Raw genomic sequence first — 15,913 nt, forward strand, 5'->3', positions numbered from 1 at the left:
TCAACACCCTTATTCAAGTCACTGATAAAAGCTGATCGAGACAGATCAAAGGGCAGTGCCATCAGGTTCAGTTTTGTCATTGGCCTGGGGCTTAGCATTGATAGACAATCTCTGGATATAGTCCGTCACATTTAGGATTATTTTTGGAATTGATTTCCAGATCAAATTTCCCCATCTTGTGTCCAAGAGAGACTTTTTCTGTAAAACAGCCACCTGAGCAGGGTGTCCTTCTTTTATGTCCACTCCTGAGATACATCAGTTGGGATGTTGAGAAGTGAGTGGGTCACCGAAGAGAAGAGTAAGCCCTTCAGTTTATGGTCCCTGGGATCCTGTATTTAGACAGCAGCACTTTGAGGACTCCGGCCTGTGGTTTCTTGTCATGTTCTGGGTAAACGCCGTGTCTCGTGCGTGGGAGAAATGAGCAGCGGAGAGAACACAGAACATCACAAAAATAAATAGGCACACTCCATTTCAAGCAGCTCTCACTTTTATCATAAAATACAAACGTTCTAAAATTAAGTGTCTTATTTCTATTTTACCAACAACAACAAAAACAAAAAATCACTCATGTCAGCTAAATACAGGTGCATAGATGGCTGAGCAGGTGAGTGTGAATATGAGGGAGGTGCATGTGTGGCGGGTGGTGTGTGTGAGGGGGGCTATGTGTGTGAGAGAGCTGGTCAACAGATGAGTCTGGTCTTGCTGTTTTCTGTCTATGACCTGGTCGGAGCCTTGGCTTCTCCAACTTCATGCCACGCTGCTATTACAGAATCCAGAATTCCAGAGCCCTTAGCCCTGATCCAAGGGCTAAGGTAGGAGGGGGGAGAAGAGAAGACCATCTAAAAATTTATGCCATTCCCACTGGAGGAAAAATAGGGGCTATTCATCAAGGGCCCACCAGCCGTCGAGCCAAACCTGGAAGAGAGAGAATACAGTGTCATGATGAAACTCCTGATGTTAGCAGAGATATTAGAAAAAGTAATACATTAATTTTGTGGCTGTCAAGGACTGGGTAGATCATGACAGGCTTGAAGGCTAAACGCGTTAGCATAAAAAAAAAAAAAGCTTTGGCTCTGGGAAAATAAAATATTAAAATGATCCAATTGGAGGGCAATAAAGAGCTTCTTCTGCCACTTCCTTAAGGCAAGGAGCCCCTGGCAGCCTGTAAGGGACTGCCTCTCTGGGGCCAGTGCTCCCCCAATCTCCAGGACCACACAGCAGGGAGCCTCTCCAGATCTGAGCACCCTACCTGTGGGCCTAAAGCCATTCTACCTGCCTTAGAGGACCCAGGTGTGTCCTTCAGGAATGCCACCACACCACGGAACTCAGGGCCATGTCCCAGTGGGAGACCCCGGAGTCTAGACCATCCCAGGGCTCCCTGACCCCTTATCAACACCAAACAAAATCAGGCTTTCCGTTTCAACACCAGTGCGAGGAATAAGCACTGAGACGTCACTGAGTGCCTGGGACTTCGCTTAGACCAGCAGGGAAGGAAAAGCCGAGAGTATTTGAGCCTCACCTTCCAAGCGCAGACCACTTTTTCTCCCCGGCACCACACTCCCGTTCATACTTCAAAAGAGAGTTCAGAAGCCATCTCCTCCGTGACCCCTTCCCTGACCTCTCCAGATGGAATCATTTACTCACACTTCTGGGATCCTACAGCAATTTTTTCACCCATCTGCTAGGATACTTGGAATGAATGGGAACGGAGATCAGTACAAATCGCAGTGGAACAAATGGCTAGATTTAGTCTAATCCAGGGATTCTCGGTCCCTTTTCAGCTGGGCAGATGCATATTACAGAAGACGTTCACGTTCACCACACCCTCCCATGAATTAATGAAAGGAGAAGAGGGAGGGGGTGGGGGAGGGAAGAAGGAATGGGAACAAGCCACCGCATTAATTTGTAATGCCTCAGCTGGTATCCAGATCTCTCGCTCACAGTGTCATGGGCAAGCAAGGCTTTGGGTTAGTTAGATTCCCCTTTCATTAAATAAATTCCAGGAGAGCAGGGACCTTATCTGGACTATTTGCCACTTTATGCCCAGGGCCCAGCCCACGACCTGGCACAAGGGAGATGCCTCATAAACAATTATGCTGGCTCTAACCCCCCCTAACCCCACCCTTTTTTCTCTCTTCCAAAAATCACATTGGAAAAGAAATGATGGAAAGTGATATTATAGGGATACACTGGATTCCACTCTGATTTACAAAAAAGACCATACATAGCCCGTACTTCAGCATTTCATAATTACTGGTAACAAATTACTCAGGACACACCTCATATCGGATTGCCATGCCCCATGAATCTAGGCCATCCAGGTTGGGAACTTTCGATGGGTTCAACTGTCAAGGGCATGGTTTGGACAGGACGTTCATTAGAGAGCCAGGAGGAGAGGTAATCCCCATGGACTAGAGTGATCCAGGAGTGACTCCTGGAGGAAGAGGAGGAGCTTGAACTGCCTTGCACATGGCCAATTGTCCTGGTTTGCCTGCAACAGTCTCTACACTGGCATTTCCAGTGTGATTATTCTTTGTGCTCCTTTTAACTCTCAAACTTATTGTTGTTTGGAAGATAAACCGTGTGGTTATCCTACCCCGATGAATGCATGCAAACTGATATGGCAAAGGGAGGGGACCGCTCGGCTCCTCCTTCCCTGACAGCCACCTGCTCCTTCCTCTCCCTCTCCATATGGTTTAGTCTCTTGGTTCGCTTCTTTGCTCCTGACCCTACTTGTCTCCCGGACTACCCGGACTACACTCTCCCCCAGGGCCCCTGCATGCTTCCTGCCCAGCGCCGCCTCTCCTAGACCTGTTCCGCCCAGATGACTGGGAACCCCAGACACCACGGCCCTGCCTGGCACCCCCTGCATCCTAGCCCACGTGCTCACATTGCTCTGTGATCCCTCCCTCTCCCCTCCAGGAAACACCTCCTCCCTGGCCTCCTATACTCCACCCTCACCTATTCCTTCACCCACCTCACTAACGCTCCCTCTTAGAGCCTCTGCTGTGTCCTCCACAACTCCCTAACCTCCCTACCTGTAGGAGGCCCAGGGCTCAGTCCTTGGGCCTCATCTCCTCTCGATGCACACATACTCCCTGGGCGATCTCATCCCACCCTGTGCCTTTAAATATCATCTATATGCTAATGACTCCCGAATTTATATTGCCAACCCCAGCCTCTCCCTTGAGCCCCAGACTCACACATCTACCTGCCTGTCAACAGCCCCACTCATATGTGTAACGGGCCTCTCAAATTTTGCATATCCCAAACCAAACTGCATCGACAGACCCATCTTTAAGAGTCATTTTGACCTTAGTATTTTGGCATTTCCACTTGTTCAAATCAAAAACTGAAGAATCATGCTTGGCTTCTCTCTTTCCCTCCTTCCACATCCTGCATCATCAAGTCCTGTCAATTCAACCAAGAAAATAAATACTCCAGATCTTTTCACTTATCTCCTTCCCACGGTCTCTGCCCTAGTCCACACCGCCAGCACCTCTTACTCCGACAGCTGTCAGGGCTCCTATCCTGCTCCCCTGCACCAGCTCTTGGCCCGTGGTCCAGGCTTCATACATTGGCCAACGTCCTCTTCTTTAGACGGAGAATTAGAATACGTCCTCCAAAGGTTAAAAGCGTTAATGGCTTCCCACTGCTCTTAAAACTCCTCACCATGCCCACCAGGCCCTATCTAGTTTGGCCCTGCATCCTCTCTGATTCCAATCCCACCCACTCCCTCTCCTAGGCGCTATGCTCCAGGAACACTTCCTACCTCAGGGCCACTGCGCTTTGTATTTCTGCCCAGAGAGCTCATCACCTATATATAATCCCTCATTTCATTTAGATCTCTGCTCAGGAGACATCCCTTCATTCTCTCTCTCCTAACCTCTGGCCCCTGACACATGAGCTGCTTGTTTATTTTGGAATTGTCTACTTCTTCTACTGGAATGAGAGAAGGAAAACCTTTGCCTTGTTCCCTCCAGGAACCACTGCCTAGGACAGTGCCAGGCACACACGAGGTCCTCAATAAACACCTTTTGAATGACCAAATCGCCCCTCTGGGGAGACCGGGGCCTGCCCCCACCTTGCCTCACTTGTCCCATCTCCCTTTCCTGAGCATGAATGTTAGTTGAAGATTTGGTGGGTGGGAAGGAGCAGCCGCGTGCTGTCCTCTTAAAACAACAAACATAACTTTATGGCTGACCAGCAGGTAAAATGTGTGTGGAATTTTCGGCTAAAATGTTGAGTTTGTGTTGGCTGCTTGCGGTTAAATCCTTCTCATCTGCCGTTTGGGGCACTTCGGAGGAGAAGCGTGAGGAGCCCTGATAAGCAATGGGAGCCCCTTCAGCGGGCCTGTTACAAAGTCAACAGGATGGTGGAGAGATTAGCCTGGGAAGGAGCTCAGGGTGCAGGAAGTGGGGGTGGGGGGAGAAAGCTGTAAGAAGATCGCCTGGCCGTGTCCTGTTGTAAACCAAGCAAACAGGTAAAGGCGGGTGTGTTATGCTCCACTACCTGCCACCTGCTATAGACAGTGCGTCGTCATTCACTACAGCTCTGCAGCTACGTTTCTGCAGCCAGACTGTGGGGCCCAGCCCCCCCGATGGGCCTACAGAAGGGGGCCGGCAGGCCCCAGACCGGCCTCACCTCCACACCGGACCGGTCCTCGACCCACACAGCCTCCTGACAGGCACAGGGCCCCTCCCTCCCCTCAACCATGGAACGAACGTACCAAGAACACACCAGCGAGGCCCAGAGCACTCACCTCCCCTCCCCGGCAGCTTTCTGGGTACCAGGTGGACTCCCAGTGCGAGTTGAGGACTCACCCGTACGCCTGGGGGACGAGGTACTGCGGCCCATCTCCTGCCATGGGGGAAGGGTCTCGGGGATTGGCGGAGAGCTTTGGAGGTGTCCTCTGAGGGTACGGATAGCTGGGCTGCACAAAGGGGATGTAGCCCAGCAGGGGGGTGTAGGAAGAGCGGAAAATCTGCTGTCCCATCTGCTGTGGATTGTACGGTGTCACCTGCAGGTCAGAGATGAGAGAGGGGCTGGGTCCCGCAGAGCCCACTGCTTCCAAACCTCACGGTTCCCAGCTCTAACCCCAGCCCTAATCCCAGGCGCCTCCCCCCAGCCCCTTGCCCCTCACTCATTGGGGGTATACAGAAGGCAATGTGTTGAAACGGCAAAAGCACAGGGCTCAGCTGCTGTGTCTAACTGGCAAGGTACTTAATTTATCTGAGCCTCAGTTTCCTCATCTGTAGAATGGGCAAACACTCCTCTCCCCCAACGGACTCCCCTGAGTCCGCTGATATAAGTGAAGAGACTGGCACGTAATAAATAGTACATAAATTTTATTCCCATTCTCTGCCCCACCTCCCTACCTGTTCCTCTGTCAATAACCATCCCCAAAGCCCTTGTCTCTTACTTTTACTGTTAAAAAAAAGCTGTTGAGATTTATATGTCCCTGGCCTCTACCTCAGGATCTCAACAGATTCCCAATGCAAGACAGCCCTGCCCCGTGGAAATGCCCGTGACAGGTGATGGAGATGTCCTGTGTCTGCACTGCCCAGTATGGTAGCCGCCGGCCCCATGTGGCTATTGACTGACTACTTGAAATGTGACTGCTGTGAATGAGGAACTGAATTTTAAACTTTACTTAATTTTAATTGGCTTAAGTTTAAATAGCCACATGTGGCTAGCAGTTACAGTATTGCACAGTGTGAGTCTGGGAGAAAGGGCACAAAAAGGCAGTGGGATTCAGCTCACACTCTGGAGAAAATTAGGAACTCAGTGGGGTTTCAGACACTACCTGGCTCCAACTCCCACCAACGGACACGCCAGGGACCCTATCTGTCTTATCTACTGATTTGTTCTCAGCCTTAAGACAATGCCTGGCACACAGAAACTGCTCAATAAACATATAGTAAATGAATGAGTGCAAGAGAGAAAGAGAGAGGAAGAGGAGGGAGGAAAAAAGAGGCCACTAAGTGTCTGCTTGAATACCTAAAGTGATGGGGATCTCATTACATGTTAAGCACTATGTTCTACTACTGACAGCTCCAAACGTCAGAAAACTCTCTTGGACAGCCATCCTCCTGTGTGCCGAAGGGAAAATTGGGGAAACTTCTGGGCTTCCTCTTTGAAAGCAAGAGTCTGGGGTCCAAGCTGCTCAGGGATTCAGCACACAGACAACCCTCTCTCCAACACTGCACATCCTTATCTCATTAAAAAAAACAAAAAACAAAAAAAACTCACAAAGGCTAGGGTTTATTGAGTGCTTAGGGCATGCCCAGTCCTTCATACAGATTCTCTCACTCAAACTCCAAACAGCCCTGGGAGGCAGGACCATTACTATTCCCACTGTAGGAATGAAGAAATGGGGTTCAGAGAAGTTAAGACCTTGCGTAGTAAAGTGCTTCAAGGTGTCAGAGTTGTAGTGGGAAGCCCCAAGGCACACCGCTGTACCGCACCTCCACGCATGCTCCCTCTGGAGGCTGGAGGTATGCTCCTCCATCCTGGCCCTCCCCATGTCTCCCCCAGAGGATACATAGGACTGGGTGATGCTGGACATGGGCACCAAAACCCCAAGATGACAAGCTGAAAGTCAGAAAGGGCCAAGGGCTCAAAGAGAGAACCCAGGAAGACACCTCCCAGGACAGACACCTGCAAGAAAATGGCAGAAAATCCCCCTGGTTTTCTTGGGGGTGGGGGTGGTGGGTGGAGTCCCGGACCTGGGAGGGAACTGACGTGAGAGAGGAGACGGGGGTCCTACAGCTGATACAAACTTTCTTTAGAAAGGTACCCTAACTACATGTAACAGCTAAACACCATACAACGGCCACGTATGCTGTTCTGGAACCATCTCCAGGATACTCTCTGCTGACGAAACTAATGTTAGAACAGTGTGCCCAGAAAGCGGCATTTGTACAAAATGTTTGTATAAATAGATACCACTGGAAAGATGCTTGAGGAACCAGCAACAGTGACTCTGACATTTTTAAAAATTTTGTACCATGTTCTTATATTACTTTTTCAGATGCACACATGCCCAGAAGGTCGCCTCAGTGCGAACTCTTTGGAGCTAGGTGGGGGCTAGGTGGTTGGTATCACTGTTTGTGGGGTGGGGGTGACTGACTGAGATTCTGTGAGCCGGACTGTCTCCTCTCTGTTCTTCTTCAGGATGCAGATTCCCTACTGCTAGAGAAACAGTTCTGGCCCAGCTAATAAAGTAGGCTCTACCTATGGGCCCTTCTCTACCCTCTGGAACATTCCAACATACTTCAGGTCAGGGGGGCAGTTTGCAGAGAAAGGGTGGGGTTCCCTGGGGGGAGAAAGGAGAGCCAAGGAGTGTAAGTCTGAGTGTGTGTGTGTCGGGGGGTGGGGGGTCTGTCCACCTGTGTGTGAGGGGCCGAGACCAGCTTGGGGATGAAGAGCAGTATTAGCTTCTCTCCTCACACCCCCGTTGCTGCCCCAAGACTCTCAGTCTCTCTGAACACACTTGTGTGTGCAGCCTGGGGGCGTGCATATGACTATATCTTCATGTGTGTCTCTGTGTGTTTGCATTTCTCTCTGCTGCTTTATTTTGATACTGTGTTTTTGTGTATCTGTGTCCAAGAGGCAGTAAACCATGGTCATTGGCAGCATGGACTCTGAAGCTGAGCTGCCCAAGGTCAAACTCCCAATTTTGCCGTCGTGTGATTTTTAAGCACATATCCGCTACCCACGGAAGCAGGGGTGCCAGATTTAGCAAACAAACAAAAAAAAAGATATCCAGTTAAATCTGAATTGCAGATGAACAGCAAATAATTTTTTAAAATCGGTGTGGCCCATGCAATATTTGGCGCTAACTTCTACTAAAAGTCTACCCACCGTCTATCTGAAATTTAAGTTTAACTGGGTGTCTCGTATTTTAACTGACAAACTGACATGGAAGGGTGTGAGTCCCCAGCCCCACTGATGCCGGGCAAACCCATGTGATTTTCCTTGGCCAGTGGAAAGCGGGTAGGCGCACATCCCACACGCTGGCTCTACGCGAGGCGCTCGGAAGCATCACGTGTTTCCGCTCACCCCTCTGGCACTCTGGTCATCCACCGTGGCAGGAGTCAAAGCTACCGTGTCTTTTTTTTTTTTTTTAATTTTTTTTTTCAACGTTTATTTATTTTTGGGACAGAGAGAGACAGAGCATGAACGGGGGAGGGGCAGAGAGAGAGGGAGACACAGAATCGGAAACAGGCTCCAGGCTCTGAGCCATCAGCCCAGAGCCTGACGCGGGGCTCGAACTCACGGACCGTGAGATCGTGACCTGGCTGAAGTCGGACGCTTAACCGACTGTGCCACCCAGGCGCCCCAACCGTGTCTTGATCCCAAAAGGAGGTCACATGAAACAGGCTTGAACCCAACCCCAGCCCAGCTCAACCAACTCAGAGGCCTATGAGTGAAAAATAAAGTATTTATTGTTGAAAGCCTCTGAGGTATTGAGGCCATCTGTTGCCACAGGAAAAGCTAACTAGTATGTTAACTTTGTGACCTTGTGCAAGTTATTTAATCTCTCTGTGCCTCAGTGTCCTCATCTTTAATCTATTTCATAGGGCGGTTGTGAAGTTCATGCAGGTAAAGCCCTTATCTTTTTCTCTCTCTCTCTTTTAAAGTTTATTTATTTTTGAGAGAGAGCTAGCATACTTGCGTGAGCCGCTGGGGGTGGGGGTAGAGAGAGAAGGGCACAGGGGATCCAAAGCGGGCTCCGTGCTGACAGTAGAGCCCAATGTGGGGCTAGAACTCATGAATTGTGAGATCATGACCTGAGCCGCAGTCGGATGCCCAACCGACTGAACCACCCAAGCGCCCTGCCCTTAGTTTATGCAGGTTAAGCCTGTAGAGAACGGCTGGCATATAGTGAGGGCTCTGCAGGTGCCAGCTCTTATCACCAAGGGACACTGGTTTGTCTCCACATGCACACTGGCCTCTGTGCCTGTACTCTGGGGCTAAGGGCGGGCCAGGAAATATATGGCCAGTGCCCAGCTGGATAAAGACGAGGCAGCAGATGTCCATCTGACTTGAAGGCCTTTGTGGAGCTGGGACAGAGGTGGGCAGGTTGTCTACTCACCTGTCGGGAATAACAGCCCAGCTGGGGGTGCAGGGCCTGCTGATAGGGCATCCTGGCTGCACGCTGTGGATACAGGCCCTGCAGAGAGAAGGGGGAGGCTCAGCAGTGTGGAGAAAAGGGCTCCCAGCCAGCCAGAGAGTGGTAGCCGCTCAGCCCAAAGACCAGCTCACGTGCCTGGATCGACAGCCTGCTCGAGTCCGTCCCACCACACTGCCGGCCAGACCCACCCGCCAGTTAGTCCTGTCCAGCCATCAGGCCAAACAAGCACAACTCACCCCACACAGGAAGCCCCTTCTTGGGCAGGATTCATAGCCCTTGGGGTGAATATTTAAGGTAAGACCTTGAGGAACCTGATTGCCTCTTGAATCCCAGATCTGCCCCTTGGTGGCTGTGTGACTTTGGAAAAATCACTTCACTTCTCTGAGCCTCTTTTCCCTTGTCTACAAAATTGTATGTGTTTGGACCTGGAAAGCCTGTGAAAGTAGCTACATTATTTTTTTTGCTATTTCACCCTTTGTCCTTTCCCCAAACCCCATTCCTGCCCCAAGACAGGAGGTATCGATGTACATCTGTGTGTATGTGTGTGTCAGTTTGCATTTGTGTTTATTTAAACACATCAACACGTGTGCTTCCCTTTGTGTCTGCAGCTGCGTGTTTCGGGTGCATTAGTTTGGGTCCCTGCTGCTGTATGTCTATGTGCCACATGTACACCTGAGTCTGTACCTTATGATGAGGATTGGCCCGAAGATCAATGAGCTAGTGCATCTAAAGGGCTTAGAACAGTGCCCAGCACATAGTGAGGATTCTGCAAATGTTAGGGATTTTTAGAATTTCTCACTGCTCCCCACCCCTTGGAGAAGCTGTCTGGCAGTTCAGCCTGATGGAAAGTGGAATCTTTATTCCGAACTCTGTCTGGGGTGGCCTCAGGCATCCATGTATATACACACACACACACACACACACACACACACAGAATGTGCTTCTGTGGGTGGTGTCAGATCATGGCCCCTCTAATCTCAGACTGCCTCTACCTGCCAATTCAGAGTCATCTCCTCAGATGCTGCTCAAAGCACCCCTCAGGCCAGTATGTCTTTCCCAAAGATTCCAAACCCTGAGATGTTGCCTTCATTCTGGGCTCAGCTTGTGGCAACTATCAAAGTGTTGGTGGCTGACACTGTACCCTTGATGACTTCCTCAGAGCCCATGAGCTCCTCATCAAAGGCTCCAGAATTCCTGACATGGGGCCTTATCTTCCAGGTCCCCAAGTTTACACATCCTCTAAGAACCTCTCCTTGGTCTCTGCTCCCAACCAATTGACACAGACCGTGGTCAGGCCCCTCCTGCCTCCACCAGCCCCTTCACCTGCATCCCAGACCCTGCGGCCAGGGCAACCCCTTCACCACCATGACCACAGCCTAGTCTCTGTGACCCCGGCCGTGGCCTGACCCTGGACAGAGAAGTCGGACAGACGGGGCTGTTCCAGCCATCAGCCAGCTCCGAGGCCATGTTCTGTGTGTCCGTCTCCCTCCCCATCAGCCTCGGCTCTGTTATACACAGCAGAATCCCCCAGGCCACCATCCCCTCCACATCGGCCTGGGCCGGGCTACCCCTCGGGCCTGTGCAAGACAAACAGCCACCTTCCTGCTCCATCCTGGATGGATTTTCAAGAGGCTGGGCCACATGCATCAGCATGAGCAACACACTATCTGACTTTAAGGATGTTGCTAGTTGTTCAACTTGCAATTCTGGAAAATCGAAAGCAAGGTAAATAAACACTCATTCTTCTTTCCTTGAGGTCATGGACTCTTTCCACTCTCCCTCCTTAACTGGGAGCAGCATTCCTTTATGCCAAGCAGCCCAGGGCACTCTGGAGTTCCTTGGTGCTGTGGACTTAGTCTTTCATGGCTCTGCATCACTCCGCATCGCTCCACAGTAGGGTTCTGAGCAAATTGGCTTTGGGACCTCATCTTTATTCCTAACGCCAAGCAGGAAAAGAGACTAGGATAGACCATTCCCTGTGTCTCCTCCAGGTCTTTGGAGTTCCCTGACCCTGTTTCCTAGGAAGACCAGGGCTGAATAATAATAAAAACCAACATCTGTATCACACTTTAGATTTTTCAAAGCTCTTTCTCACCCATGAACTCAATTAACCTTACAAGCGAGTCAAGCGTATGCTGCTGCTGTGGCTGCTGCTTATTATTATGAGCCCATTTCACAAGTGAGGAAACCAGGGCTCAGAGCGTTTAGCTAACTTTAACTTGCCCAAGGCCACACAGCTCGAAGGCAGTAGATTCCTTTAAACCCGAGTCTGCCGATTCCAAAACCTGCCTTCTTTTTATTAAATCAGGCCCCTTGACAAGCTGTCTTGAAGCTGGATGGCATTATGAAATCACGAGGAGCTGGAAGAAGGTAAACTGCACTGTTCCCCATCACTACCTGGGAGGGTGAGCGTCTCCAGCCGAGGCCAGGAAGCCGTGGAAGCAGCCCTGCCCTGCAAACACTGGCATCTCTGAAAACAAAGGGTCTCTGCTCAGGTACGTTCGAATCTCACTCCCTCCAAAAAGTCAGGTCAGAAGCAGGTGTCATAGCAAGGAGCTGCTATCTCCTCTTTATAAAGCAAGCCATCATGAATCAGCTTTATATGCCGAGCCATGAGTGCACTTAGAGTGGATTGGTTTACACTGCATAAAAGTATGCAACTGCTTCTTTCAGAGGTGGGGTGTGCACACAGGGCTGTTCTTTGATTTGTTCCTGACGTGTGCTGGACTGTGAGCTTGTCTGTCATCTTCGAATGCCCTCGCCTGGCCAATGCTTGGCCTCTAGTCAGTGTCGAGCAAAGGTTTTTGAATTACTTAAATGAATGAGTAAACACATAAATAAAAATGAACACATCGGTGAGTCGGTGAATAAATGCCTGAAGAGTAAACAAGCAAACACAAACGTGAAGGGTGAAGAGTACTGGAGAAGGGGTCGGTGAGTGGAGGAGGGCATGCGGGCACTTCTCTCAAGACTGATGTAAGGAGGATCCAGATATGGGACCCGAGTGTGAGGCTTTCTGTCCTGCAGGAGGAGAGGGCGGGCCCTTGTCCTCTTTAGCAAACAGACAAACAAAAAAGGCTTGAAAGCAAAACATCAAAGGGAAAGAAAGCTTAGCTTCTGTTTAAGATTCTGGGGCTAAGGCTGGTGCACCGGCCCAGAGAGGCTTTATATGGGGCAGAGAAGATCTGCCTTCTGCTCAGGGGACATCTAAGCCATAAGGCTTGCTGCTCTGCTATAAAAGAGGGAATGACACAGGGAGCCAAGGAGAAGTGGAAGAGGAAGGGACACAGAGAGAGGACAAGATGACTTTCAGGTGTCTTGTCTTCTCTATTTGCTCTCTCCATGCTTTGCTGGGCCAGGCTGGGGCAGCAGGTTCCCAAGGACCTGACTGTTACAAGTTGGCATGTTCCTCCAGTACACCCACGTGCCGCTCTGGAGAGGTGCTGGGGCGGGGGCCAGAAGACTAAGTAATCCTAGACACTGAGCGCCTTTCCTGGAGAAGCTGAGCACTACCTAAAGGGACTATTTAAGCTACTGAATTGAACTCAAGTTTAAACCAGAGTGGACATTGATTTGATTTTTTTCTTCCTTCTGCCCAGTGGGCAGCAACTCTTAAGGGAAATTGACTTAAATAGACAAACTAAAGAAACTACATTTTCCTGCATAAGTAAGTTCTGTGAGTAAAATTTCCAATCCTGCTACATGTGTTTCTGGTCACTAATTCCCTTTAGGCTATTAGGCTATGAACCCAAGACTGAAAATGTGTATGCCAGGCCACCTTCACTGGTACAAGCTAAGACCACTCAGATGTCGTTGAAATAAGGTGGCCATACAGTTTGGCGTCCACACCAGGGCACTTGAGAGTGAAAGGACGTGCTTTTAATAATTATGCCGGGACAAAAGTCCTAAACCCGGACTGTCCTGAGTACTCTATAGGACACATACCATCCAGGTAACAAGGAAGCACTAGCAGGTGGGTGGGAAGCTGGGACCACACCATCATCCTATGCTGGGAGTCTAAGCACTTAAACGGCCAAAACTAGCAAAGCAGATCTGGAATACACAGCATAGAGTGAACTGGAATTCAGACAATGGAAAATTTAGAAGTGTGTGTGTGTGTGTGTGTGTGTGTGTGTGTGTGTACACCACACAGTTGGTCTGATGTGGCTGCAATGAAGAGAATAACAAGTCTAAAGCCTCTTTGTGAATCAGGCTCCCCATAAGCCACAGCTTCTCCGTGGCTGGAAGCTGGACAGCCAGACCCACTCACTCACCTGATACTGTGGGAAGGTGGAGTGATTTGTCAACACGGGCGGAGGTGGATAGTTGAGGTTGAGCCACAGTGGCTGGTTCAAAGTTGCTGAGGTCCAGGCTGTGGCAAAGCGTGGGGTGAATACATTCCCTGTGTACTTGAGGTTGTTCTTGTCGGCCACCGTCACAGGTGGGTTAACTGCAAGTCACAGGAGAGGTAGAGTATTTCAGGGATTGGAGAAGAAAGAGGCCAGGACACCCTCAGCACTGTGACTACCCCAGGATTAACGCTCTCAGATGTCAGGTCTTTTAAGCTCCAAGACTCGGGTTCTTCAAAGTTTGGGTGACTTTCCAACTACAGAAAAACATCGTTAGCACACACCTGGCCAATTTGGAAGAAGTGAGAATCCCAGCATGGTCTGGCTTAGAGCTCTTTCTCCATCATTCACTAGTAAAGGAGATGGTTTAGCAAGAAAAAACAATAACCCAGGTTGCTATGGCTATATTTCACCTAGGTACAAAACCAAATTCTTTCAAGTGCTTTACAAAAATCCAGTTTTATACCAACAATTGCTATGTCGTTGGAATTCATTCTTACCAAGTTATTAAAGCAGTCCCCTGGGACATGTACTTGGCAACACCGAGAACCTTATATAGGTTATTGTACCTATATTGGAAATTTTTAAAAATTGTACCTATATTGGAGATTTTTAAAAATCTCAAACATTATTTAACTAATATGGTACAACCCCAAGTTAGTCTGAATGAATGAGATTTGGTTGAGTCGTTCTGGGATATGAATCCTAGGTTCTCTCCCTCTATAATACGTCCTGTGAGCTTATCACAGAGTCAGAGCTGGGACCTCAGTTTCCCCTTATGGGCATCTTTTTTTGGGAAAGGAGTTCTGACTGAAACAGTTGTAAGGAGAGAAAGCAGGGACACAAATAATCTCAATGTAGAAATAATAGGAAGCATGGATTTTTCTTGGGCTTGAGCAACTTGAGGGGATATGAGGCACCCTGGCTCCGAGTTGTATTCAAATTGACCACTAATGATGCCCATGGGACCCTGAAAGCCACCTGTATTTCCCTAGTAGTTGTATTCCTGATAAGGGACATAGGAGAAAGTCATTTCCCCATTTTATGAGTTTAGAAACTGACACCCAGAGAAAGACAGTGACTCAAAGGCAGCCATTTGGCGGCAGAATTTCTGGATTCCCTTCCTCTACAGATGCTCCCCTGGGCACGCTCAACTCACGTTTCAGCTCCAGCCCGTCCACCTCCATTTTGCTGCGAAGCTTCAGCTGCCCGCTGGAGTTTTTGGTGGCCCCAAGAAACTCATAGAGCAGGTTCTTCTCGGCTGGCCATACAGACTTCGTGGATGGCAGGGCCATGGACATGGAGCCCATTGGGTCACTGCAACTCTCCTCACCACCGGTGTCCTTCCGGCTCTGGGGCCACTGACTGAGAAAGAGGCTCTCTCGACCCTTGGTTGGATCCTTGGTGCTAGGGTTCCATTCTACAGCAGGAGAGAAACTGGGTCAATGGCTCTGGAAGGCCAAGTGCTGGATGCTGGGAGAACCCTCTTGTGGACAAAGTGACAGGTCCTCCCTAGCACACACCTGGGACTCAAAGCACTCTGGGGCCTCTCTGCCAGCCCAACCCAGTCCTACTCTTCTCCCTGGAGCCTTTGTGGACCATTGCCCATTCCAATCTTCCCCTCTCATGCATGCATACATGGATCCATCCACCCTCCATTTGTACCTTCCTCCCTTCCATCCATCCATTCTCCCTTTCTTCCATCCAAACTTCCTTCTTCCCAATTACCTTTCTTTTCTTCTCTTCTTTTATTTTCCTCCTTCCCCTTCCTTCCTTTTTCCCTCCTTTCATTCCTATCTTTTTTCTTTCCTCACTCCCTCTTTTTTTCCCTCTCTTCTCTCTATTCATCCACAGTGCCGACCCTGGATACAAAGCTGCCTTCAGGGGGCCCCTGGCTTAGTGAGGGAGACACACATTCCTGCAGAGCACATGGTCTGCACCGAGGTCCAGCCCCTCACCATGGACTGTGCTCCTGCTGTGCCACTCGCTCATGGGCAATGCAGCCCGCCCATCAGTGCCGGGCCCTGACCTGAGTCCTGAGGACACTGTGATGAGTCAGAGCTAGACTCAGCCCTGCAGGAGCTCACAACAAGGAGGGAGAGAGAGACAGACCCAGAAATAGCTCCAGGACAAGACAGATGGGGACCGTGAGGTGACAGAGGGACACAGTGGGAGAAGAGGGTGGCTGAGACGGCTTCTATCTGAGACGGTCAGAGGGTTTCCGGAAGGAAGCGGGCCTTCAGTGAGGCCTTGCATGCAGGAGTCTGGAAAGGTGGCACTGCGGGAGAGAGTGTCAGGGAGACACGATGAGTCCCTGCATGGGGATGGGGCCAGGCTCAGGTCTCCTGCCAAATAGACTGAGTAGACTGCCAGCATGAGGATGCTGCCTGGACCATTGTGGAACCCTCCACACCCGTATTTCCTT

The 15,913-nt window shown here is 50.0% G+C and overlaps 1 protein-coding gene across 1 annotated transcript in view; it reads right to left on the minus strand.

The window, feature by feature from the left end:
- Window positions 1-469: 469 nt before the first annotated feature.
- The window catches only part of CC1H1orf94 (chromosome C1 C1orf94 homolog), a 37,492-nt gene continuing 22,048 nt past the window's right edge, over window positions 470-15,913 (minus strand). The window contains exons 3-7 of the mRNA XM_047873826.1: window positions 14,648-14,908; window positions 13,414-13,589; window positions 9,101-9,178; window positions 4,824-5,020; window positions 470-915 (exon numbers count right to left, since the gene is read on the minus strand). Coding sequence (XP_047729782.1) covers window positions 840-915; window positions 4,824-5,020; window positions 9,101-9,178; window positions 13,414-13,589; window positions 14,648-14,908 — 788 coding nt within the window. The 3' untranslated portion in view covers window positions 470-839. The remainder of the gene's footprint in view (window positions 916-4,823; window positions 5,021-9,100; window positions 9,179-13,413; window positions 13,590-14,647; window positions 14,909-15,913) is intronic.

The sequence above is a fragment of the Prionailurus viverrinus genome, chromosome C1 (genome assembly GCF_022837055.1).
Source record: "Prionailurus viverrinus isolate Anna chromosome C1, UM_Priviv_1.0, whole genome shotgun sequence".
NCBI lineage: Eukaryota > Metazoa > Chordata > Mammalia > Carnivora > Felidae > Prionailurus > Prionailurus viverrinus.